The 27,457-nt window shown below is 31.6% G+C and overlaps 3 protein-coding genes across 8 annotated transcripts; all 3 read right to left on the bottom strand.

Annotated features, from left to right (window-relative positions):
• Nucleotides 1–15,233: 15,233 nt before the first annotated feature.
• LOC105839763 (dynein beta chain, ciliary) lies at nt 15,234–16,244 on the bottom strand. Its single transcript, XM_012686287.3, has 3 exons — nt 16,097–16,244; nt 15,484–15,717; nt 15,234–15,410 (listed from the first exon to the last, which is right to left on the bottom strand). Exons 1-3 carry the CDS (start codon nt 16,226–16,228, stop codon nt 15,297–15,299), a joined length of 480 nt encoding a protein of 159 aa, XP_012541741.3. The 5' UTR covers nt 16,229–16,244; the 3' UTR covers nt 15,234–15,296.
• Nucleotides 16,245–16,344: 100 nt separating this feature from the next.
• On the bottom strand, nt 16,345–24,328 carry LOC105839764 (serine protease snake). 5 transcript variants are annotated; one of them, XM_036284134.1, is made up of 6 exons: nt 23,732–24,324; nt 22,367–22,463; nt 19,915–20,112; nt 18,619–18,890; nt 17,286–17,581; nt 16,345–16,934 (listed from the first exon to the last, which is right to left on the bottom strand). In XM_036284134.1, the coding sequence occupies exons 2-6, from the start codon at nt 22,461–22,463 to the stop codon at nt 16,637–16,639; spliced, it is 1,161 nt and encodes a 386-aa protein (XP_036140027.1). In that variant the 5' UTR covers nt 23,732–24,324; the 3' UTR covers nt 16,345–16,636. The 5 variants fall into 5 exon arrangements, with proteins under 5 accessions (XP_036140027.1, XP_012541743.1, XP_012541744.1 ...); XM_012686289.3 differs by having other exon boundaries at nt 19,915–20,115; nt 22,367–22,497; nt 23,732–24,323; XM_012686290.3 differs by having other exon boundaries at nt 19,915–20,115; nt 23,732–24,323.
• A 286-nt stretch (nt 24,329–24,614) lies between these two features.
• On the bottom strand, nt 24,615–26,060 carry LOC105839766 (MIP18 family protein galla-1). Of its 2 annotated transcripts, none has more exons than XM_012686296.3 (3): nt 25,785–26,060; nt 25,310–25,589; nt 24,615–25,232 (listed from the first exon to the last, which is right to left on the bottom strand). In XM_012686296.3, exons 1-3 carry the CDS (start codon nt 25,966–25,968, stop codon nt 25,229–25,231), a joined length of 468 nt encoding a protein of 155 aa, XP_012541750.1. In that variant the 5' UTR covers nt 25,969–26,060; the 3' UTR covers nt 24,615–25,228. The 2 variants fall into 2 exon arrangements, with proteins under 2 accessions (XP_012541750.1, XP_012541749.1); XM_012686295.3 differs by having other exon boundaries at nt 25,030–25,232; nt 25,326–25,589; nt 25,785–26,054.
• Between the last annotated feature and the right edge of the window lie 1,397 nt (nt 26,061–27,457).

Genomic DNA, 27,457 nt, shown 5'->3' with positions numbered 1-27,457 from the left:
AAAATTTTTGCCGTAAATTTGCTCGAAACTTTTAGAAAACAAAGCAACAGACAATTACTTGTCATAAAATTGTTGTCAAAATTGAAACAATCCTTGCTGTAAAGCTTTCACGATATGTGATTTTAACAGGTCTGGCTAGCTGGGTAGGTATATGTAGACCAGTGCTTGAGCCTAGTTGCCCTTCTCGAGTCGATTCCCGAACGCGCCGCCTCCTATGCCCCCACTACCGCGCGCGGCCTTGACGGCCGAGCCGCCGATCTCGCCCGTACGCTTTGTCTCAGGAGCAGCTCTGTATAAGAAATGGTGCCCTGCACCACAAAATTCATTAAAATTACTCTAAGTAAATAATTTTTGTTTTTATAAACAAAAAAGTACTAACTTTTTTATTACTAATTTATTTTATGTAGTATAACAATATGTAAAAACGTAATATGTAAATTAAAATTTTGACAATAGTTTTCCACATCACCCGTGAGGTGGAAAACTATTATTCATGCGTTTTTTTTAAAGTGGTTTCCTCAGTGGGCTTAATCCACTAAAAGATAAAATATAATATACAGCTTGGCAGGAAAACAAAATTTTATATATTGTAAGATATATAAAAACGACAGGAAAAGATTAGAAGAATGCCAAGCTATATATTATATTTCATCTTTTAGTGGATTAGGCCTACTAAGAAAACACCACTTAAAAAAAAGCATCAATAATAATACCTCACGAGTGATGTGGAAATTAAACTATTGTCAAAATTCTAATTTATATATTATGTTTTTACATATTGTTATACTACATATGAAATAAATTAGTAATAAAAAAGTTAGTACTTTTTTGTTTATAAAAACAAAAATTATTTACTTAAAGTAATTTTAATGAATTTTGTGGTGCAGGGCACCATTTCTTATACAGAGCTGCTCCTGAGACAAAGCGTACGGGCGAGATCGGCGGCTCGGCCATCAAGGCCGCGCGCGGTAGTGGGGGCATAAGAGGCGGCGCGTTCGGGAATCGGCTCGAAAAGGGCAACTAAGCTCAAGCACTGATGTAGACAATAACAAGTACCCATATCAATGAGTCAAATTGGCGTAGCAGGTAGAGTACAAGGTTCGTTATCCTAAGGTCCCGGATTTAAACCTAGCAGCGGCAAGTAAGAATAAAATAAAAAATAACATAATTTAAATTTAATTAATTATTAAAAATTTATCTTAAATTTAGTATGTGCTATTAATAAAAATAATTTAAAAAAAATGAAAATTTTATTTTATTTTTCTTTGTAACTGTTGTGTGACGGTTAGATAACATGTAATTATAACATGTTATATTGCTGAGTTGGAAATTGTAACTTACATGTAAGTTACGTGTAATTTCAGAGCAACGTAACCTGTTATATTCGGTTACATTGCTGTTACACTGCTACTATATTACTGTGTTCACTGGGAAGGTTTTATGCATTTATGCGGAGGCTCAAAGGCCAAAAAGCTTTCTCCGAGATGAGGTGCGAGGACCCGTGAAATTCTCTCCATCGGGATACAAAAAATATGTTATATAAACTCTGAGAGCTCACTACGATTACTATCGTAAGTTAATCTGTCACCGTGGGTGATTTTATATTCTCTCAGGATGTAAATTACATCACCAGAAAGGCAACAGCGCGTCGTCGCATAAAGTGGCGGTTATGCAAAGTACATCGCGGCTGCTGCGTTTTTAGAACGTCTTCTAATAGTGTCTGACAGACGTCTAAAAAAAAAAACAGTTTTTATGACGTCTTTAGGACGTCTTCTAATAGTGTTTGACAGATGTCTTAAAAAATTGTCTTTATGACGTCTTTAGGACGTCTTTTAACAAGTCTGAAAAACATCTTAAAAAACAGTCTTTATGACGACTTTAGGACGTCTTTTAGTAAAATTATGAGATGTCAGGAGAAAAACGTCTTTAAGACATCTTTAAGACATCTTATGGTAGTGTCTTAAAAACGTCATGGAAAAAGACGTCTTTTAGATGTCTTCAAGACATGTATGTTGTCTGGGGATATTTGTTTAGTATACGATATATATCTGGCTATATATCTGGCGGTGATTGTTATATATAAATATTAGGTAGGATGAATAGCGTTAAATCGATATTAACTAAATATTTAGGATAGAAAAATTGAAATTATTAGAGAAAAGATAGGAGAATAAAGTTGCAGAGGAATTGAAGGGAACGCGATAAAAAAGATAGAATCATAGGAAGAAAGGATAGAAGATCGGATAGAAGGATTTTGGGTATGGAGGTCAGGATGAGGTATAGGCGAACGCGGGAAAATATAGAGATATACTATACATTACAATTATTTAAAAAAAAATAACATTAATGTTTCTTTGGAAATAACCCACCAAACACTAAGTTACATGTAACGTTACCTGTTAGTTGTAATTTCCCACTCAACAATGTAATTGTAATATAACACGTGTGTTATATTGCAATTATATTATTGAGTGGGAAATTACAACTAACAAGCACGTTACATGTAACTTTGTGTTTGCTGGGAAATAAATGTTTTTTTATTACAAAATTAAAATAAGTACTACTTCTTAATTAATATATAATCTTTGTATTTTCCTATACAGCACAATATCTTTCAAAAAGCATTCTAAAAGATATCTGACAGAAGATATCTTTCAGAAAGCTTTCTAAAAGATGTGTGCTGTTCATAACAATAAAAAAAGGGAAAGAGAGAAGAAAAGGTGGTACGAAAATACTTTCTTGTACTGGTATTGTACTGATATCATACAGTATTGTATTGGTATTATGAAAGTACAGCGTATGATTATAATTTTTTATCATAGTGGCGCTACGGTAATATATATGCCTACGGTACGCACATACGTGGAAGATACGATACCGATACGAAGAGGGAGCGTAATGATTTACTCATTTTAATTGAGTAAACGTTTCTGTACGAGTGAGTCCCAGATGTGCACAGTAATAAACGGATACAGCAGGTTGAGTGAAACGGACACAGACCAAATGCGCACAGATCAAATGTGCACGGACCAAATGCGCACAGACCAAACGGACACAGTAACCAACAGACTTACCACATGAGTTGCGACTTTTCGGACACCTCTACCGACGGAGTGGGTGCGGGAGGGGGGGGGCGAAGTGTGTGTGTGTGTGTGTGTGTGCAAAGCATTTTCTGCACCACATAGGTTTGCGACTGTGCGCATTTGGTCCGTACGCATTTGGTCTGTGCGCATTTAGTCTGTGCGCATTTGGTCTGTGTCCGTTTTACTCAGCCTGCTGTGTCCGTTTATTACTGTGCGCATCTGGGACTCACTCGTACAGAATCGTTTACTCAATTAAAATGAGTAAATCATTATATGTGGCATATAATGACTTGTTAAGTACAATATGTGGCAGTCCTCTTTCACATCGTCTTCTTGTAGCGAAAGAAACTGATTATTGCTTGTTTTAATCGTGTTGCGGGTGGTCTTTATATAGCGCTGCACTTTACTCCCGAGAGAGTTAAATCGTCTACTAACATCGGCGGCACTGTGTACTAACTATAAAAAGTTCGATAGAAATTGATAGAAACATATAAAAATTTGATAGAAAATTAATATGATTTTATCTAAATTTATAATTTTTATCGGACACTAGATTTCATATGCTAGATAGAAAAGTTCACCGATAAGAAAAGATTTATAAAGTTGTATGACAAAAGAATTATAAAAGATTTATAATCTGTCATGAGGGAGTTGAGAAAATAGATGTAGAAACATTAACCTTTTATAAAACATCATTAATAAATGTTTTCGCAATTAAAATTTGAAATGATATGTTGGCTTAACAATAGCGATATGGCGAATCTTAACAACACATTTGCAAAATTAAATTTAGAAATAAATTGTGCAATAATTGAGAAAAATATTTCAGTAACATGTTTAAAACATTTAGAAATATAATTGTGCACAAAAGTCTCAAATTATTCTCCAATTATTTCTAAAGTATAATGCACAAATATTAAAACATGGAATGTGTAATATTGCATGTTTCAATATTTGTGCATTATAATGTAGAAATAATTTAAGAGTTTTTGAATGCTATTACTATCAATGAGATATTAAACTCTCCAACGGACGCAACTAATCTGACAAAGTGCCTCTTTTTTAATCTTTATTAAATATCTAGAAAATAAGCGATATTTGTTAAATTCATTGTAATACCTTTTGATATTAATTTTGAATTAAATATTGAAGATTAAATGTTGTAAATATTGCACATTATTATTGCTGCATTATTGCTGCATTATATTGTGAAAACATTGAAGATTATAATGTAATAATTTTAAATACTGAAATAACTGCAAAATATTTATGTTTCAATATTTGTCTAATCTTTAACAAATATTATATAAGCATTATATTCTGACAAAACTGTTGCGTTATTGCGAATTATCTTAGCACAATCTTTAATGCCATTATTGTGCAATGTTTGCAAAATCTTCCTATCAAGATTATAAAATTCTAGTGTTCTTTATCGTATTTGAATTGAATGATTAAAACTTTATCTGAATATGGATACTTTCCTGTATGATTTTATCTGGCTATCTTACTGAGTAGAAAAATTACGATTTAAAGTCTATACAAATTAATATGAAATTGTTCTTACATGTTTTCATCAAATATATGGTATGGAACAATAATTATTTTCTATTGTTGTCTATATTATAATAGGAGATATTTCAAGGAGGTAAGATCATATATATATGGAAGTACCCATATTCAAATAAAGTTTTAATTGTTTAATTCGGATAAAGGACGACAGAATGTTTTGTCTGACGAAATTACAAAATAATTGTTCTCTCTTTAAAATATCTCCAATTATATAGACAACGATAGAAAACGATTATTATTCTATAACATATAGAGTAGATATCCCAATTACTGTCCCAACCCTTACGGAAAAAACACTAAAAATAACACTTGAAAAAATACTCAAGTTGATTCTAATTTGGGACAACGGGTAAACACTCAATTTAGTGTAAACACTCAACTTGAATGTTCGCTCTTTAATTCATTTTTAATTAGAGTGTTATTACTCTCAACTTGAATGTTCGTCATCTAATTGAGTGTTAATTTTAATGTTAATCCTAAATTTAAGAATAACACTGAAATTAACACTTAATTAGATGGCAAACATCCAAGTGAGTGAGTCCCAGATGCGCACAGTATCAAACGGACACTACCAATTAAATTCTATAAATTCATCCTAACCCCAACCAACCCAGCAATCTGATTGGTGGTGTCCGTTTGTTACTGTGCGCATCTGAGATGCTCCCATCCAAGTTGAAAGTAATACTCAAATTAATACTCAAAGCCAGCTCTATAGTTGCATATTTCAGTTGAATTTGCTTTTCTTGCTTTTGTTTTTATTTAACATTTTCTAATCCAATGTTTGAGAGTGCACACTCAATATTAAATGTATACCTTCAACCGATAGATGTTGAGTGTACGACCCCAACGTTTCAGTGTTCACACTTTATGTTGGAAGTATACACTCATTTATTGAGTGTCATATCCAAATGTTGAGAGTGTACTTTCAAATATTCAATATTTAAATACAAACTTTGGTATGAACACTCAATGTTCGAGTATAAACACTCAAGCTTTAGTGTAAATACTCAAGATTTGAGTATATACATCCTAAATTTGGGAGTAAACTCCCAAAATCGAGTATTAATCGAGTATTAGTTTAAACTCTCAAAATTAGAGTGTTTTTTCCGTAAGAGAATAACTGCCGTTTTATTTATTGTACTTGATAAAAAATAAATTTGTAAACAAACATGTTAAACAAAAAATTTATTATTAAATTAATACTTTAATTTATATAAAAACAAACAAACAAAACATATTTGTTTAGACTTAATATTTAAAAATTAATGTTAATTTGATTTTATATCAAAAGTGAGATTACGTAAGTAAGAGGCAATGCAAAAGTCATATTAAAGAAAGGGCAATAATTTTATTATATAACCTACGTTGATCACACACATGTAAAATAAATTAATGAGATATATAAGAATCATTTTAACGAAATAATGTATGAAATAGGTGATATTTTATGTTAAATTACTATAATTAATGCTGACAGCAATAGGGACAATATTTTTTGGTTTGTCCGTTAAACTGCCGTCAGTGTTAGAGACAAGAAACGTGTTATAAGTACGTATAACTGACATCTACGAGACTCTACCCCTACGAAAAAGACACTGAAAATAACACTTAAAAAAATACTCAAGTTGAGTATAATTTGGGACAAGGGGTAAACACTCAATTCAGTGTAAACACTCAATTTGAGTGTTCGCACTCAATGTTAGAGTATAAACACTCAATCTTTAGTGTAAATACTCAAGATTTGAGCGTATACACCTAAATTTCGGAGTAAACTCCCAAAATCGAGTATTAACACTCAATTTTGAGTGTAAACTCTCAAAATTAGAGTGTTTTTTCCATAAGGGTATGAAAGGGACTGGCAGTTATTGGGTGTCAGTAATACGAAATCGGCTGTCAATCATGGAGACATCGCAGATTTCTGTATATTTTTACTTATTATTAATTGTGTATTTATATTTAATGCATAATAATTTTTTTTAGAGTTATTAAGTAATATTATGATTAAAAGTAAAACTATTGGTCTGTTCTTTCTAGCTGCACTGTTGCACTGGTGCAATAAGTTAGAATGAGAAAAAATATACTTGTCTTACTTTAACTTATTGCACCGGTGCAACAGTGCAGCTAGAAAGAACAGACCAATTTTTTAGCTTCAGCAATGCCCAAAATGGTTTAATAAAGTTCGGTTATAAGCTTAAGGTGGCAATAATTGAGACATTTACCCTATTTGATAAAAACATATAGGGACAATTTCATATGAATTTGTATAGATTTTACATCGTAATTTTTATATTCAGTAAGATAGTCAGATAAGATCATATCGGAAAATATCCATATTCAGATAAAGTTTTAATCGTTTAATACAGATACGATAAAGGACGATAGAATTTTATAATTTTTCTTTCTAGTATGAAATCTAGTGTCCGATAGAAATTATAGATTTACATAAAATCATATTAATTTTCTATCAAATTTCTATATGTTTCTATCAATTTCTATCGAACTTTTTAAGCAGGAAACAATATGATAACAGTATTTTATGCGAGATCGCACGCTTGGCTATCTGGGTTATGTAATTTCTTGACTTAAATAATAATGAATGTGGTAATACCAGCACTTGGTAATTGTTTCTCATTTCTTGGACTTTCTTCATTTAACGTATCACCAATTTGCGAGTTCCATTTTGTTACGATAGTTTCTATATTATTTTTTAAAGGAAGATTGACCTCGATACCGCCACTCTGCTTCGCTGTCCATTCTGCCTCAAATATCTGTTCAATGCCCATTGGCATCGGTAGTAAAGTTTGTCCCATCATCTTACCTTTGACCTAAAAGAGATAAGATAAATGTTCTACATATAAAACTTACACGAAAATTTATTATTATTAATCTTAAGAGTGTACTTTTTTATTATATTAAAATTTTATTGCAGCTTTAAATATTATTTTAAAATATTTGTGTAAGGTAGACTATTTTAAACATTGCAAAAATTAACCCCAGACAACACAATGTCCAAAATTGGGACATAAGACGTTTTAAAGACGTCTTTAAAATATCTTTTACTCTTTATTCTACAATGAAGGATTTAAGCTTTAAAGGGATCCTAATGTCATTTGTTTTACCGACAGAATTGTACAGAAGGCGTCAATAATGCCTTCCTACACGAAATAAGCCGCATTCGAGGTCAGTAACAACTAGGCGCATCTAATCCCAGACAGCACAAGATATCCTATGGATATCCGTTTTATGTCCATTTCTTGTCCATGGACTTTATGAGGATATCTATAGGATATACATTTGTGGACATTGAAGGGATATCCTAAAATGGACTTTGTATATCCATATGCTATCCTTATTTGTACTCGCTCCGCCAACACCATCTGCATGCACAAGTGAACTAAAAAGCAATATGGCCGTTTAAAATCAATATGGCCGTAGTAGTGGTTAGGTTTTCGTTGGTTATCGGTATGTTTTACACAGTCAGGTAAGAATCCTAAAAATTTTCAGAAATTATAAGTGTGGCGGCATGCCACAGCACGACGCGCGCGCGCACGCGCACGCAACGTCCGCGGCCGGGTCAGCGGCCCCGGCGACCGCGAGTAGTGCGCGCAGCCGCCACTAGGCGAAAGCGCGGTGCCTCAACTCACAAGAAGAAATGCAACATGTGGTTTATATAAGCAGACCACCCACGTCGTGGGATCAAGCCAAGCTTCACAATATAGAGAGCTCGTAAGGGCCTATACTACGTTAGCTATCATTTTTGGAAGCAGTACCTACGGGTCCCGGTGTATCTGATATTCGGCACGGGCGAGATCTCTGGTACCACGAGGAACTCCTCTGGGAGACACAACAGCCAAGCTGCCCCGTTGCCGCCTACTCGGCCACCGCGGTCCTCGGGTCAATCCGGTGAGGCCAGACGCCAAGAGCCCTGCGAAGCCGCTGGAATCCCAGGAGTCGCCAACGAAGAAGATCAGCGTTCCGTGGCGGCTAATCCGGATCGCCTTCTCCCCGGAGAAGCCCAGGGATCCCCGTCTCCAGCCCAGAGGTCCTCCTCGCCATCCTCCGCTCAACAGGGTTACTCAGACCGCTGGACGAAGGAAAGTCACCCGAGCAACGCAGACTGCAACATCTGGTCCTGCGGTTTCTATTGGCCGGTCCACGCAAACCACAACCGGCCCTCGGGTGGTTTCAGACCTGACCACCAGGGGTACACAGGCCACCTCCGACGATATCATCGCTGCTTCGCCAACGTCGCCAGAAGCTCCTGAGACTTCAAGGGCGCTCCCTTAAACACCCGGGAAGCATATACCTCGCGCTCTTCTAGAGAAGAAGCGAGCCGTCTTCAGGGAGTTATTCGGCAGCGACAGCGACTAGGGGAATCCTAATTTCCTCCGGGCACCTTCGGGTGCCGCCTAATCCTTCCACATCCTACACGGACCCTCTTCCGAGGCTAAGATTGCTGAGGAAGTCACAACCACCTAGAAGCCACTCCGAGCGGCGCCTACTCCCACCAAGTCCAGAACGAACCAGCTTCCGGCTACCTCAAGATCAATTACAAACTGACGCATTCACAAGTGTACATAGAGAGATCAAATATATTCGATACGTTTTATTGTTTGTAAAAGGGGGCCTTCTGATTGAACCAAACCTAACCACGACTCCCCCATAATAAGTTACAAGAGCAGCAAAGAATCTTATTGTGTGCCGTTAGCTTTGCCTCTGCCTGATTGATCAATTCGCTAATATATTCCACTACAAATACTTTTTTAACGAGAATGGTGATGATGTTCGGCCGACGCTCGTTTGCTCGTAGGTTCTGACCTACGTACGTAAACAAAACGGTTACGTGTACACGGTAGCAGCCACGAATTCTAGACGTATAATTACAGATGGTAATAGACGACGGCGAAGTGTACGCGGATTACGACGAAGGTCTCGATAAAGAACAGCAATGAGATTAAAGATTGCAGCAACGGGAACAATCAGAGCCTACGAGCGTCGGCCGAGCACCATTATTTTCGTTAAAAGCGAGTTTTTGATGGAATATATTGGCGAATTGGTCAACCAGGTAGAGGCAAAGCCAATGGCACACAATAAGATTTTATACAGTCTACTCTGTAGCCTATATACAGGGTGTCTGGTATTTTTTTATGGAATGTTCGTGAGCAGGTAGAGCGCATGAAACTGAACAGAACAGTCCTTACCGTTTTTCAATTTTCGCAATAGTTAACAAGTGACTTGTAAAATTTTCTGTATTAGCCCGGCCTACCGGCAAATGCAAGCGCGCTGAGCGCCCGGCCGCGGCGGCTGACCCTCCCCAGCGCTTGAACCTTGAGATTGCTAGGCGCGCGGGGGGAATTGTTACAACAAGCGACAATGGCTATGCACAAACGACGCATAACGCTAAATTCTCCCTTCGAGTTATGATAGTTTCTTACCTTTTTTAATGAAAATAAAATTTTTTCACGACAAAAAGTATGTGTGTACGTGTACATACATGTGTACAAAAAATATCAGTTCTAATGCTTAAAGAAGTGAATACTAAATTTATTTTTTTAATAAATAACGATTATTTTTAATAAAAAATATTTTTTTGATGATAGTCTTAAACGCCGTAAACTGTCATTATAAATTTTAAAAGAAGTTGTTATTATATGCTTGAAACAAAATTTATGCTTCTTCAAAAAACATTAGAAAATTTTATCGATTAAAATGGAAATGACAACCAAATAAAATGTTTGTTTGAACTTTATATTCTTAATTAAAAATTAAATAACTAGGATATTTATATTTTTAATAAAATTAATCCTTGTGATAGACTTATAATACACGTAAAAAACTTTATGATAAAAATTACTATGATAAGTAGTAAACGCGGGCCAAGGAGGAATTATGAAAATTTTTATTATGTTTTTCATCAAATTACGACAATATTTACACTACTTATATGATATAATTCTCTGAAATTTCCAAAGGACGTAAAATGGATGTCCTGTAGATATCCTCAATATCCGTTAAGGACATCTTATGGATGTCGTTAGGATATCCGTGTGCTGTCTGGGATCTAGCTATTCGTGCATCATGACTGTTAGTCTAAAAAGATATTATTTCCAAATGGTGTGCACGTACATTCTCAACAACTTTAAATGCACTTTGCAAAATATTGCATCATGTAATTAAAAGATAAATAATAATTTATACTAATTTAGTATATATAATCTAAGCAGTATATATTGTTAAAAAAATAAGTATTAGATTAAAATAATACAAATTATAGAGACTAATGAAAATTTTTTAATACAAAATATATATAAATATTAACTATACATAAAATGTCCATATATTTCTATATTAACTTATTTTCTATAAAATTTTTATTTAGTATAAAATAATAATAATCATAGCAAGATAGCACTCAATGCAAGATTAAGAAGAACTGCAGAACAAAATAAAAATATTGTTGAATCAGTTAACGAAATCCTTTCGATGCTACTGCAATAGTTTTCGTCTCTCCGTGCTTTCCGAAATTAGAAAATTATTATTGCGTAAAAAAAAATTATCATGGTCACGTAATATCACACGCAATGTATTATACAGAATAGAACAGTAGAAAAATTATCTTTTTAATCCGTCATTTCAATATAATTATTATTATTTTATACCAAATAAAAATTTTTAATCTACTTATTTTTTTAACAATATATACTGCTTAAATTATATGTATTAAATTAGTACAAATTATTATTTATCTTTTAATTACATGATGCAATATTTTGCAAAGTGCACTTAAAGCTGTTGAGAATGTGCGTGCATACCATTTGGAAATAATATCTTTTTAGACTAACAGTCATGATGCACGAATAGCTAGATGAGATGCGCCTAGTTGTTACTGACCCCGAATGCGGCTTATTTCGTGTAGGAAGGCATTATTGACGCCTTTTGTACAATTTGTTCCAATGTCCAACTTTTTATTGCATTTACAGAATTAAAAATCCGTCTTCACAATTAAAGTATAGACGATAACAGTGACGTAACGATTTTATACGAAAAATAAAAAAAAATTTTTTAATTGTCGGCGTCTGGCGTGGACTCATAACAAAATGTGCTTGATATGAAAGTTGTGCACTTTGTACGTATAAATCAAGTCGAATCAGATCCGCACATGAGTGAACATTAAGGAACAATACTATGCTTTCAGAGCGTAGGCGTTTTAATAAAAAAGATACACATTGGTAAACATTTCGTGTCTTAAAAGAGCAAAATTTTTTTTAATTCTTGATATAAAATTCAATTTATAAGCTAATATTAATACATAAACTTTAATTCTGGTAAAGGATTTCTAAATTTATAAAAGAAATACATACACAATTTTGTTAATGACGTGCACAAATGACTCTACATTATCGACCTCGATTAAGTTCGACGAGCACCCAAAGAACACATTATAGTCAAAATGATATCACATTGATGTCATAATTACATCACGACAGAAAAAGTCAAAATGATAATTTTTGGTAACAACATTTGACGGTTTATTGACATCAAAAAAATGTCATGCTTGTAATATTATATATTTAGTATTATAGTAATGTGCAGGGTTTTTCTTTGCTAGTTAAAAGAATTTTTGAAATACATTTATAGAATAAAAACACATGTGAAACAAATTTATTAAAATGTTTATATCTTATAATTATAATAGATATAATTGAACAAACTATATATATATATATATATATATATATATATATATATATATATTATTTGTCATAAATTTGATATATAACTAAATAAATATTTTTTTTATTATAATAAACATATAATAATGCGTTTAATAAAAAATTTGTAAAAAAAATTGTAAAAAAGTACGTTATATATTTTTATATAAAATCAGGAAATGTTAATTCAATAATATACTACAATAAAATATGCGAAAATTTTATACATAATTTATACATGTATAGTAACAATAAGAGAGTTTCTCACTTATAATAATAATATACTAAATTCTCTATTTTTGTAGCAGTATATTTTTAAATTAATATTTCTTAAAATTTCAAAAATTTTTTATTTTTTTTTACATTAAAAAGCAATTCTTTTTTGTACTATAAAAAATCATAATAAATTCAAAAAAGTATCTCGATAAAGTTTTATTAGAATACTATTAAAAAATAATTTTAAATTCAATGCGAATTCTTATAGAACATAAAATGAACTTTATATGCATTACAAAAGGGGCTCAGAATTGGTGACATACAAAAGAACTTTTTTTGAACTCTTAAGAATCCTTTTGGTGCAGAAATGGGTTAGAAAAAGACTTCATTTCCAAATTTGGGTGTTCAAAAAGAATTCTTTTCGAATTCGTTGTGCTATCTGGGAAGTCATCTTTTCGTCATTAAGTAGCAGATACTGGAGTCAATTTTTGGTCATACAAAAAAATGCGTGACTATTTCGAATCAAAATAAAGTCATTTTGACTTTTTGTTGACTTTAGTGTGTTCCTTGGGCAGTTTAATATCCCCTTCCCAAGTAACAAAGACAAGTCATTTTGACGTCAAATTTTGGTCATTCCCTGACTATTATTGACGTCACTAATTGACGTCTTAATGACGTTAAAATGATCTAATGTCACAGACTGTTGACGTCACAATAAAGACATTTTAAAGTCATTTTTATGGTAGTAAATTCACAGGTAGTAAAAGTCGCCGTTATTTTGACATTTTAGAAAATATTTTGGGTACATGATGTCCTACTATAAATGCAGCACTTGCATTGTGAAAATATTAAAATAATTATAATGTAAAAAAAAAATAAATTTACGTTTCTCAACAAGCTTCGTTATCCCTACTACACTATAGTCACATCTGACATTGCCTAATAACTTCTGCGGTCACCCATCCAACTCTGAACCGCGTCGACATTGCTTGACTTCGAAGATCGTACGCAGCACTTCGCGATGATCCATGAACACTTGATGCTCATGAATACATATTTGTTATAGATCAGTTCAATAGATGTCAGAAACATGAAACGTATAGTTAAATAATATTTATAAATAAATATAAATCTACAGTTTTTTTACTGATTTTTACATATGCGAAGTAACATGTGGAATAACTTATAAAAATATGTTTTTCTTTTGTTCTTTTGATAAACCTAAATTATATCTCAGACAGCACATAATATTTATTAAATATTTACAAAATATTATAATATTTATTTAAATATTTTATAAATATTTATTCAAATATTTTATTGTGGTCTTAGATTTGGCAGATTATAAAAATTTATCATAAATATTATAAAAATATTTATAAATATTTATAAAATATTACTTGTACAAATCTTTATTTTTTTATTTAGCATAAATATTGTATAAAATAATATTTAGTCTATATTTTAATAATATGTTAAATAAAGATTTTTTCTTCATGTATTATATATATAATATGTATAAAATATTTATATAAAAATAAATATTAAAAAATATTTATAAATATTTATTATAAATATAGACTAAATATTATTGTGTGATGTCTGGGATAATTCTAAATATAGAGATTAATGGTGATTAATATATATATATATATAGTCTTTAGAATCAATAGTTTTTTTATGTTTGTTTATATGTTTATATGTTGGATTATGTTCAAACAAATTAATAAAAAATAAACGCATAAAATTCAAATTATTATATTTGCTAACCGAGAAGCATCGAATTAATACGTCATAATAACGTCACGGAATGACGGCGAGAAATAGGACCAAAATATTACGTCATAAAGACATCATTAAATAACGTCAATATGCCGTCATTTAAATGTCATGGTCGCATTGATTATAGGACGTCATTCGTACCAATATGACCAAAATTTGACGTCAAAATGACTCGTCTTTGCTACCTGGGTTTAAGCCATAAAAAAAACTGACTAATCACAATAGATTTTTATAAGAATACTCAATTGTGATTGGTCAATTCCTTACGGCTCAAAGCTTAAATCTTCATTGTAGACAAGGCCTTAAACGTCTTATGTCATATTTTTAAAAGATGTCTAAAAGACATTCAAAAGACATATTTAACACGTTTTATGTCCCTATTTTGGACATTGTGTTGTTTGAGACGTTAAAATAAGTTTGTTATACAACAAGATTATATTTTGTTTATGTATTAAGATTATATATTGAGTTTATATTTTGATAATGTTGTTAATTTTTTAAAAAGCATTATGTATTTATCTCAAGATAATTTTGTATTTATTTTATGAACAATATATATGGATAAATATTTGAGATAATTTTTGTTTAGGACATTAAAGACTGGCGTTTTAAATAGTTGTCCAAATATTTGTTTATTCGCATACTTTACAACCCAGCAAACACAAAGTTACATGTAACGTGCTTGTTAGTTGTAATTTCCCACTCAACAATATAATTGCAATATAACACACGTGTTATATTACAATTACATTGTTGAGTGGGAAATTACAACTAACAGATACTTTACATGTAACTTGGTGTTTGGTGGGAAGTTTTTTAATATTTTTGAAATAATTAAACATTTTTTCATATATTTGTATGTTAGTAACAACGTTTTATATTTCATATTTCGATTAATTATAATTAGGTCTAATTTAAAAGTTAAAGCTATTCCTTATACCTGACATATCATGTTGCGAAGATCGTAAACATGTTTTTTCACATCCTCACCGATAACGAGTGGCCATCCCTTGTGGTTGTTCGGATTCGATAATATTGGTACATAAGCCTATCCAAAATATTTTGATGATCAATCTATTTTTATGGACAATATTTAATTCGAGCGTAATATTGTACTACACCTCCTCGACCAAGACGGACAGTTCCTCAATAGATTTCGAAGCCAAGTCGCCAGGTATAATGATGTTTCTGTAATTTTCTTTCGTAATCTTGACAGGATTCTTTTTTATAAAATACGATGCCTTTATATAATGACTTGGTGGTATTTTGAGAAACGGCACTAATACACCGGTTGGAATTTGTTGTATTATCAGAATCATCTCCAATGGTGTATCGAAGAACTTCATAATCATCTCCTAAAATTTCCGTAATATAAATAAATGTTCCGTAATATAAATAAATGAGCGATTAATTTGTCTAACAAAAGTTGATTTTAGATTGTTCTTATTAAAGTAATTAAAGAAAATTTTATTTATAATCTTGTAAATATTATATGAAATATGTTATAAGCAAAAATTTCGACAACGTGATTTAAGCGCATGCGATCCCTATAACCCGAAGAAAAAGTTACAAAATTGAAAATTGATTCGGGAGAAATAGAATAAAATTATTTATATATAAGAAAGATGATGCAGAGTGAAACAATATATAATTTAAAAACACAGTGTCAGACATACAAGAATTCAATTTATAATTGTTGAGTTTAAGGTTAAGATTTAGAGGAAAATATTACACCTTGTATTCCTCGTTTGTTAACATCTTTATCCATTTGTCGAGTTTAATTTTTCTTGAGAGTACCAAATATTTATAAAGAAATTCAATACGCTCATCATCCTCCCTTTTCTCCTCATCTTTCTTATCAGCCATTTTTTATATCTATACGAGAAAAATTTCTTATTCTCAACGCTATTCAACTGAATAGTTTGAACGCTGCTGATATTCACAGACAAGTTTTTCTTGTGAAATAAAAGGAAAAAAAAACAAGCTGAATATTTCTGTTTTATTGAAGCACGTGTATACATAAGAACAAAATGCATTATTCGAGAGCAGAGTCACGTGTAAAAATATAAAATTCGCAAAAACGCATTGTAGGTAAGAGAAATTGAAAAAAATAAATGCTGCGTTGACCGAGTATACGAATAGTTTCAGACTAGATTATCGTAATAACTATACGTAATAACACCACAAGTCACTTTAAAGTGTTTAAATGACGTCATGTCGATTATGCTGAGTCACTGAATAGAGGGTCTCGAGTTGAAACGAAAAGCGATTCATCTACCGTTCGTTGAACATTTCCGGCCAGACTTCCTTCTCAATCCACTCGAGGTAGGAATATACCGCTATGTAAACTCCTGGTACAGATCCCCCACAATTTTGGCCGAAAGCCGTGATTCCCACAATGCTTTGACTAGATCCGGTGAGCATTAATAAAGGTCCGCCGCTGTCTCCATGACAAGCGTCCGATCTTCTTGTAACATTGGTATCCAATACGCACAGCATAGTCTCATCTAAACCACGAGGTAACTTGCCGAAACCGTTGAACAACTTGGCACATGATTCCCTGTCTATAAGACTGAAAATCAAAGCGTAACCATAATCAATCATAATCACACATACATACTTACATATAAGTAATAATGTATTTTAAAGATTTTGTATAAGATATATAAGCCATATTTTGTCAAGTACGAAAATTTTTGACTTGATAGCTAACATAGCTGCATTATATAAATTGGACTTTATTACTTTCCTAATTTATATAAATAATTTTAACAGAGATAGTTTTAGTTTATCACATTTTATTGCCGAATGTTTTTGTAACGCAAAATAAAATCAATAAACATCCGAAAATAATTCCTATGAGGAGTTATTGCTCCTGCAAAAAAATGTTACGCACTATGCTTCATGTTTGTTGTATTCTCACCTGAGACCCGGTGTCTTCATCAATTTGGTACTACCGTCTTCATCGAAGCTGGTAGCGCCCCAACCAATTACGATAAATGTTACGTTCGATTGTACATCCATGGAGTCTAAAGATTTCGTTTGGATACAAATCGGCCGTACGTTATTTGCCATACGTACGGGTGTACTTAATTTCAGAATAGCCACGTCGTTGTAATTCATGCTGCGCTTATATCGCGGATGCGTTATTACATTGCTTATGGGAATTCGTTGTGCATCATCCCCAATGCTCTTGAGATCTTCGCTGCCGACTCTCACCTGGAAGCAAAGACCATTTATTATTCCTAAACAATAGATGCTGCGATTCGAGAAGAAAAACGTTATCATTTCTGGTAAATGAATGATATATATATGAATCTCGATTCAAGAAAAACAGAAAACAAAGTGATTTAAAAATTATCCGTATTATTGATTTTTTAATAATATATTCACAAAATTTGAACCTGAATGTCTGCCTGCAACATTTATGCGACATTTATACGACTTGGATCTCAAAAATCGACTTATTCGTGACATCGTATCAATATTAGCATTTATTCTCGGATAAAAACTACATATGGCTACTCAAATTCGGCACTGATGTCCCACGTTTTAAAAATTTGGAATTGTGTATGTCTGATACTGTAATAGGTTTAGATAATTAGCAATGGGATATAATAGCAATTCGGGATAAAAATATTATCAAAGAATAGACAACTATGTAATCAACTGACTGGCAAAATTCCTTTATTAAGTTAAATAATTACGACGTTTCGATCATGGGATTTGGTTTTTCTCGAGTGATTACATGTAGATTAAATGCGATAATCATTGAAAATACCATGGCAGCGAATTTACAAACAAACGGACTTTTTAACGGATTGTCGTCTCGCAATTAATCTACGTGTAATCACTTGAGAAGGACCAAAACCTATGGTCGAAACGTCGTAATTATTTAACTTAATAAAGGAATTTAGTCGACTACATAGTTGTTGTCTATTTTTTTATTTAATTACTGGCGACAATAAGCGATCCCTGCTGGTAAAAAATACAATGTATTCTTTTATATTATAATTTTAATTATCCGGGTCACTCTAATATATACATTTCTAGACGGAAGTTGTAAACTTTTCGGACTACTGAAATATTTTACCCGAGTTTAGTCTATCTCTCTCGTTTTTTTTCTTTTTCTCTTCAAAGGAGTTAAATGAAAAGAAATATGACATTTTTGCTTGCCCTGACTTAGGCTGGCGCAGATATCTCAATGGTCAGGTGAAATGAATCGTCACTTGAACTTGAAACTCATTATTACTTGCCTCTATCGGTACTTTCTCCTGTATGTTACTGACGCAGTGAGCAGCAGTCAACACGTATTGCGAGGAAATTAACGTGCCACCACAGTTATACTTGATAGCTTCCGAATTGCCGTCGTCCTTGTCTTCGTTCTCGTATCCCAGAGCGACCATGTACGGGAATTCCCCGTGCTTAGTTTGCGTGCCGCTGAATATGTTGAACTGCACCTCAATTGTATACGTGTCCCTCTTCACTTTACCATTTGTCCCGATTTCGTTCTCGTATTGACGACATGCTAAAAATCCAGGCGCATTAAACACACACGCACAAACACATCATCTTTTACGTTCTAAAAAATACAATCGATCAACTGGCTGAAGTGGAACCGACCGGTCCGGATCTATGAAGCCGTAACCGTCACAGTAAAGCCACGACGAATATTACATCATCATACGCGTCTTCACCTCAAGGTCGTTCGTTGTTTAAACGAGATTCTTGGAAATGATCATACGACTTCCGCGCGTATTAATGGCATTAATACAATGATAAACACGATAAACATTAAAATAGCGTCATCACTAATATGCACGGACGCATTTGTATGTAGGTGTGTGTATGTGTGCGTGTGCGTTTGTGTGTGTGCGTTGTGTGTGTGTGTGTGTGTGTGTGTGTGTGTGTGTGTGTGTGTGTGTGTGTGTGTGTGTGTGTGTGTGTGTGTGTGTGTGTGTGTGTGTGTGTGTGTGTGTGTGTGATATTTTGAGAATACTTAAAATCATACGGAAATGACAATATGCTATCGCATTAAGTATATATATATAATAACAAAACACATTAATGGGTTTCGGTATTTCGTTTTCTTTTGGATAAAGAAAATAAGAGCCAAAAATTATAGCAACTAGTTGAAAAACCTGTTTTGCAGAATAAAGATAGTATGTTAATTAACATCAGCATTCTCGCTAGATATGGAATGTAATCTTTCGTCGATAGGCTTTCTCGTTTTTTTATTATCACGATCTAAAAAGACATTTCATGATCGAGTAGTACAATAATTTGTAAAGCTAAATGATTGATTTTAATTTGCAAAAATATGTTCTAAGTGTAAAAGTTGACCGTGACACGATAAAAAGTAAAAACAAATTAATTTATAAAATTTTAAAAAATGTAGTACATAATTTATAAATCAGTATGAAATGTGCTAGAATAAAAGATTCCATTTTGTTGCAAATCTTCAGTTTTTGGATCATCATAAAGCAGTTATTCTATACTTAAGAAAAAAAGAGAAGAAAAAAATATGTTGTCGACTAAAAATGACATTATACCTATTTCTGCTGCTCGAAGTCCTATCTTATCCGTAATATTGAACTGACAGCAAACGATTTCCGTAAAGTCTTGAAAGCCGCAACGTCCCATTGAATCCGAGCTTCTTCTACCTTCCTTCACTTCTTGCAGTCTGGATGGACATTCGTATATCTTTTTACATACGCCTGCCTTACCATCCTCCGCCCTACAGTGACTGCCTTCTGTGTCAACCAAAACCAGATTACATTTCGATTTGAGATTATATTTTGTTCGTATGCTTTGCAAAAAAATTATAGGGGAAATCCACATGTGGAAAAGTTAGTCTAACTCATTGTTCTAGTTTACACCGTTAAATCGGTTGGTACCCGTACCAAGTTGGTACGGACTAAACGCTTGGTACATCTCTGTTTACACCATGGCTGCATTCCGAGATATTTACTGTCAGTACTGAAAATCTACAGTATATATAACGTAAACTATAGATTTTCAGTACTGGCAGTGAATATCGGAACGCAGTCCATATACGATCAAACGAACCAAACGGACCAAGTGTTTACAGCGTGCTAAAATCTTTTGATACGCGTACCAACTTGGTCTGATACTCGTATTTGAGGAATACCAGACCAGAGTGTACTAAAATAGTCCATGAACGTTTACACCGTGCGCATTAAGCGATTTAGTACGAATATGGTGCTTGGTACGCGTATCAAGTACTCGGTGTAAACTAGGCTATTGAAACTAATCTATGCAACTCGTACTTTTACTTTTGTCTTGACAAGTGTCTGACCTATAATGTTCAATTTTTTTTCTTGGGAGTACAAAAAAAAAGCAAAAAGTTTAATTTGATATTCGGATTTGAAAAAATTGTAAAATTATACATGTATTGAAAAATTTTTTAAATTACTCTCTAAATCACAATTAGTGAAAACTCGACCATATCAGTGGAAATACACTGACTTTCAATGATATACATACTGATTATCAGTGTATATATTTCACTGACAATCAGTGAAATAAATACACTAATTCTAAAGTAAAAATTACTGAAAGACAGTGAATATTCACTGATTATCACAGTTATAAGTATGCCACTGCGAATCAGTGAATATCCACTGATTAAGATTTAGAGAGTAAATGTAGCAAAAATAAATTTTTTTTCTGCGATATATATATATGCACACACAGATAAAAATATTGTGTACACACACACACACGCACGCACGCACACAATATTTTTATGTTTTTAGATTGTGAACAAAATTTATCACATACGATTTAATGAAAATGATTTTTCCATGGAATATAGTTTATACATAGTTACCTAAAGCGTTAATTGATAACGTTGGAAAATTACAGACACGCAACAACTTTTGTCGATTTTTCGTTTTAATTAATTACGTATTCAAATATTGCTGTGTGTTACTGCTAGTAAAACACACTACTGTTACTGCTAGTAGTAAAAGCATCACCGTATTCAATAACCGCTGAAAAAAGCAGTTGCAGCATCACACGTTCAACTGCAAACGTTGTCCATGACTTTGCAACATTAATGGGAAATCAGAAATATTTTGTAGAATTATACAATTGCATAAACTATAATTGTTCTCATCAAATTTGTATCAATATATCTTTGATATATGTATATTATATATAGAAAACAAAGAGTGAAAAAAATTATATCAAGTAATAGTAAATATAAAAAAGTAGATGTATATGTATAAAAACAAAAAGTATACATATAATAAAATGTAAACATTAGATTAGCATCCAATTTGTCATTGCGCATATCAATATGATATCCTTTGGAAAAACAGTATGCGTTATCATATAACTGGAATGAATCATATATCATTTTCATGATACGGAATTAAGTAGAAATAAGTAAATAAGCTTATACAATTGCGATAACGATTCACCCCGAACTCTATTTTGTGACGTTTATCTAGTCACATCGGAAACAGATTAATACCAGTTATGTTTTGCAAAGAAAGTTTTAAATCGAATTATTCATATTTTTTGCATCAAAAGTGCAATTATTAAATTAATTTGTTAATTTTAAAATGTGTATTATGTTTTTTATATTTTACTCGTAAATAATAATCCCACACAGCACAGGATATCGCAATATCCACCAGATATCCGAGGGATATCGCAATAACCGTAGGACATCCATGGGATTGCAATATGTCCAATAGGATATCTCGATAACCTGGGGATATCCTCAGGATAAAGTATGCTGTGTGGGATATAATAATAATGATAAGAATATAAGAAAATCTTGGTCAATAAAGTGTCATGTTAAAAGGACACGTAGAAAGAGAGAGAGAGAGAGAGAGAGAGAGAGAGAGAGAGAGAGAGAGAGAGAGAGAGAGAGAGAGAGAGGAGGGAGAGAGAGTTTCGACGAAAGAATAATGTTTAATACTCTTATCAATATTTCATTGACTTAATATATATTTAATGTTTATATAATACCATAAAGAGAGAGAGAGACTTCCTCTTGCATTGGCAAGCCATACGTAAACTTGAATAAAAGAACGACGAGAATCGAAAAAGACAAGTTGAAGTCCATCTTGAACACACGATGATTTATAATATTGGCTTGACTTATAAAAAAGTGTATAAAAAAGGTTATATATGTATGTATGGTCGATCTTAAAAAGAAATTATTTATTTTCAATCTTTTAAATTTATATTTTAGAAAGAATTTAATTATGTTTTATGTGTGTGTATGTGTAGTACATACATTTTTTGTAAAAAAAATTTATAACACTCCGGGAAAAAATGTTTCATATAAAAACATATATTCCAGAATATATTTGATTATATAGGGACAATTTTTCATACTTAGCTTTTTTAAAAGAAGCAATGCAAAAATTATTTTTTAAATTAGTTTAATTCTGTCTTTTCAGTATGACTATTATTTTTCATATTTAAACAGAAATTTTACAAAAGAAAAGAAACTAGTATAAACATATATTAACATATTTTATATATATTTATATATGTTTTTATATGAAACATTTTTTCCCGGGACATAATTAAATTTCTTCTAAAATATACTTTTTTCGAAAAATTTAATATAAAATCCATTAGAATTGAGATTTTAATTTATATTTATAGTTATATATATTTTTGATTTATTTTTTCTTCTTGTTAAATTAAATAAAAAATTTTTAAATAATTTTATACGCTTTATTTTATAATTAATAATTATTGTATAAACATGAAATGTAACTATTTAAAAATGTAATATATATAATATTTATACGAAATATAATAATAAATAATAATAATTATAAGATATAAATTTATAAAAGTGTATGTAAAATAATTTAAAAATTCACTAATTAATGTAATAAATAAGAAATGATAATTAAAAAATGTGTGTAACTGTAAATATAACTTTAAATTACAATTTTTAATTTTAGATTTTATATTTTTTAATGTTTCATATAAAAACATATATTCCAGAATATATTTGATTATATAGGGACAATTTTTCATACTTAGCTTTTTTAAAAGAAGCAATGCAAAAATTATTTTTTAAATGTCAATACCTGGGTAAAAATGTTTTATATAAAAACATATAAATATATAAAAAATATGTCTATATATGTTTATATTAGTTTCCTTTCATTTGTAAAATTTGTTTAATATAAAAAAATAATAGTCATACTGAAAAGATAGAAACTAATTTAAAAAATAATTTTCGCATTGCTTCTTTTAAAAAAGTATGAAAAATTGTCTATATATAATCATATATATTCCAGAATATAATATAAAACATTTTTTTCCTGACTTAATCAATATTTTTATAGAGAAATTTTTTATTTGCACCTTAAAGTGGTTTATTCCCTAAAGAGATGATTTATTTATAAAGACATTCGATGATATCTTTTTCCAAAAACTTTGACAATATTGATAATATAAGAAAAAAAGAACACTTGTGCGTCGAACTGTACCCGATTCGCGGCTCGAAGCTTGAGATTCGAGACTCGGCTGGACTCGACTGACTAGAGACAAGGGGTCTCTACGACTGACAACTGACGACTGACGATTAACGGCTGACGGCTGACGCCACGCGATGCGAATGTGATCCGGTATAGTCATCATAAAAGTGGTAGAAATGTGGAGAAACCGGAGAAACACTGACGCCCGCACGGCAGTTTTGATCGCTATCATATATTACGCGCAATGCTGCATAAATCACGCGATATTCCGCGAATATCGTGTGTGGTTTGCCCAATTCGTTATTTTACTGTTTTCTATGTTTGTTGCATACGCTAGGCAAAAGCCTGTGAAATATCCGTGCATCACTCGTGATGAACTCGAGCATTCCTCTGCAACGCATTATTTTCAAATGTCAGAATGGAATTTTTAAGTACCAGCCTGCATGTCTAAATAGTATTTTCTGCAAATTAAAATTATTTTTTCGTTCGTAAAAAAATATTCGTAAAATTAAATGTTTATTAAAAGAATTTTATTTTATGATTGATTTTTAAAGATATTTTTTATTTGAAAATTATTTTATTATATTAATCATTATACATTTTGTATTATATGGAATTGAGTAACAAAAAATTACATTTAATACAATTAAAAAAAAAAGTTTATTATTTATGATAAATTTATTATTATAAGAATCAAAGAAAAATAAAAATTTGAAAAAATATTACAACAAAATTTTAAACTTTTTTATTTTAGTTGATCTTATCATTATTTTAAATTGTATATTTATCAATTTTTTTACACATCTCCATAAAATATATATGTATGTACATTGAGGAATGGTTGCGTTCAGTAGAAAAAACAGCTTTAAAACTGTTGTAAAATTCTTTTATATAATTGGTTTATACATTTAGATTGACAGAAATTAAATGAGAGTAAGAACCAATTGTACTGAAAAATTTTTCATCAACAGTTGTAAAGTTGCTTATTCTGCTAAATGCAGTCATTTTTAAAAACTAATAGATATGCATTTCTATCAAAAATGCTTCAGTCACACACTCTTTTATATTAATTATCAAAAATTTACAATGATTTTAAGTGCCAATTGATAACTTTTGTAATATCTCTGTTGAAAATGCATCATTATGGTTATGCATAAGATAAACTGGGCTTAATTATACGCAAAATATAAACAAAATATATTATTTATTTACACAATATAAATTTAAACTATATTAAAAATATATTTCAAAAAATATCCTACATAGGATGTTACACTGTGGAACTGGCTAATAATCCTCTTCTAATATGCATTTCTCCACTAGTTCACGTAAATTTGGATTTTCCATTGCAGCTGCTATACGTTCCTTGTCATTAATTTGTTTGTTAACTGCAATTTAATGTTTATAATTAAAAATAAGCTATACTCAGCTATGTATGTCTTATTTGTTGAAAAAGTGAACATACAAAAAAGCAAACCTACTTTCTTCTTCAGTGGAATGTGCACCTTTCTTGATATAGATATCCAATTTAAATGATGCTGATAAATGACGTTCCAATTTAATGCGGATACAAAGTCCTATGAGAGTCGCCAATGAGCAATGAGGTACTGTAGGATTAAACTCCACGCGAATCACAGAAACTCCTCGAGGTGTGCAGTGGCAAACTTTTATGCAATCTTCATAGACAACATCCAATTGTTCCAACGTTTGTGGTTTCTCAGGATCCTTGATTGTCCTTAACAAATCTGAAAGACAACGAAAGATGATCAAATGAACATAAATCGATAGAATCTGCATCGGAGATATCTCTCGAGTGTGAGATTACTCGAGCGTTTTGAAAAGTACAAGGAACAAGTCATTTATAATGTCGCACCATCTTTCTGATATCGGACAATATCCAAAAGGTTGCACGAGATATACAAATAGAGCGCAAAACTTGCCGTAAACGGATTCTTTTAACTCTGTATCAGTCTTTAATGTCTGATTTTTTGCTGTCGAGAGATCCTCTGCCGTGCCCATCACTGCCTCTGGTAATATACCATCCTTTATCTTTCCGCCAATTGATAACTTCCGGAAAAGGGATAGCATATTCACTAACGACAATAACAAAGAAAACAACAGCATAGTGTGAATTACATCATCTGCATTAATGGAGCTCGACGAACTCGACCCGGCAATGAAAAGGCAAAATGAAAGTAATGGTTATGAAGACTAAAACCAGGCGTTCGAAAATAGCTTTCGCTGGTGCTGGGAGAAAAAGTTAAGTTGGTAGTATTGGGTGTTTACGATAATGGCTATCCGAGTAATTTTCTCTAGGACCGAAATATATGATAAGCACAACCATCTACTATCATCATGATTCGTGACAACTCAATGCTGTCCGGTACGGTATAGCCAAATCATCACGAGCAAGTTGCGAGTTGCGAGTTCCGTGAGTTTGTAGCAGGTAACCTAAAAAGTACGACATAAATAATTTGATTATTACAATTAAAAATAATCTGTTTTTAATGTATGATAAGATTATTAACTTTAAAATAGTAATTATATGTAACACAATCATGTATTTTTAAAGTATTGTCTAAAGTAATATCAGAGATTATTTTATTTACAAATATTTATTTTGTCTATCAAGTTTCTATCATAACGGTGTTATTTCAAAACCTAATATAATATTTTAATTAAACATTGATTCTCAATAAATGTTATTATTTATTATTAACTAACATATATATTAGAAAAGTCATCTTTTATTAAACGGATGGTGTTAACACTTTGAAACAAATGAGATAAATTATGTAAAATTACTAAATAAATCATTATTAATAATATTTTTTAGATTACAAGTAAAATAAAAATTTAAGTATAAATATTTTTCTTTCTTGTAACAACTGTTAATGATAAGTTGCATGGTGTTATCATTATTTTAAAAAATCATATATATTTATGTATAAATATTATGCATGAATATTTCACTAATGTGAAACTAATAATAATGTTTACAATAAATTTTTTTAATTTGTAATACAAGTGCATAGTAAATTAAGATATACTGTAAACAGATATACGTTAGATATGCGTTAGATATACGTTATAATAGAAACTTGATAGACAAATTAATAAATAAAATATTTGTAAATAAAATAATCTCTTTAATATTACTTTAGACAATACTTTAAAAATACATGATTGTGTTATATAATTACTATTTTAATGAAGTTAATAATCTTACCATACATTAAAAACAGATTATTTTTAATTGTAATAATCAAATTATTTATGTCGTACTTTTTAGATTACCTGCTACAAACTCACGGAACTCGCAACTCGCAACTTGCTCGTGATGATTTGGCTATACCGTACCGGACAGCATTGAGTTGTCACGAATCATGATGATAGTAGATGGTTGTGCTTATCATATATTTCGGTCTTAGAGAAAATTACTCGGATAGCCATTATCGTAAACACCCATTATTAACGCTACAAACGCTAACGCTATCTGAACTGTTCGTGAAGCCAATAGCGCGGTAGTGATAGCGAGTTCCGTGAACAGCTATAGCGTAGCAAACACTGTTGGGCAGTTGATTAGCCACTGCCAGCAATATTAACAAAATGC

Source organism: Monomorium pharaonis, chromosome 3 (assembly GCF_013373865.1).
Source record: "Monomorium pharaonis isolate MP-MQ-018 chromosome 3, ASM1337386v2, whole genome shotgun sequence".
NCBI classification, from domain to species: Eukaryota; Metazoa; Arthropoda; class Insecta; order Hymenoptera; family Formicidae; genus Monomorium; species Monomorium pharaonis.
This window is presented reverse-complemented; position numbering and strand designations above follow the sequence as displayed.

Coding starts and splice junctions, on each gene's coding strand:
- LOC105839763 (XM_012686287.3), bottom strand. CDS start 16,228: ATGGCTGATAAGAAAGATGAGGAGAAAAGGGAGGATGATGAGCGTATT. Junction 15,718..16,096: donor TAACAAACGAGGAATACAAG/GTGTAATATTTT, acceptor CGGAAATTTTAG/GAGATGATTATGAAGTTCTT. Junction 15,411..15,483: donor TGTCCGTCTTGGTCGAGGAG/GTGTAGTACAAT, acceptor TATTTTGGATAG/GCTTATGTACCAATATTATC.
- LOC105839764 (XM_012686288.3), bottom strand. CDS start 24,076: ATGATAGCGATCAAAACTGCCGTGCGGGCGTCAGTGTTTCTCCGGTTT. Junction 20,116..23,856: donor AGCTTCGAGCCGCGAATCGG/GTACAGTTCGAC, acceptor TGGTTGACACAG/AAGGCAGTCACTGTAGGGCG. Junction 17,582..18,618: donor AGGAGAAAGTACCGATAGAG/GCAAGTAATAAT, acceptor CTTTGCTTCCAG/GTGAGAGTCGGCAGCGAAGA.
- LOC105839766 (XM_012686295.3), bottom strand. CDS start 25,968: ATGCTGTTGTTTTCTTTGTTATTGTCGTTAGTGAATATGCTATCCCTT. Junction 25,590..25,784: donor GTTAAAAGAATCCGTTTACG/GCAAGTTTTGCG, acceptor GTTGTCTTTCAG/ATTTGTTAAGGACAATCAAG. Junction 25,233..25,325: donor ACATTCCACTGAAGAAGAAA/GTAGGTTTGCTT, acceptor ATTAAATTGCAG/TTAACAAACAAATTAATGAC.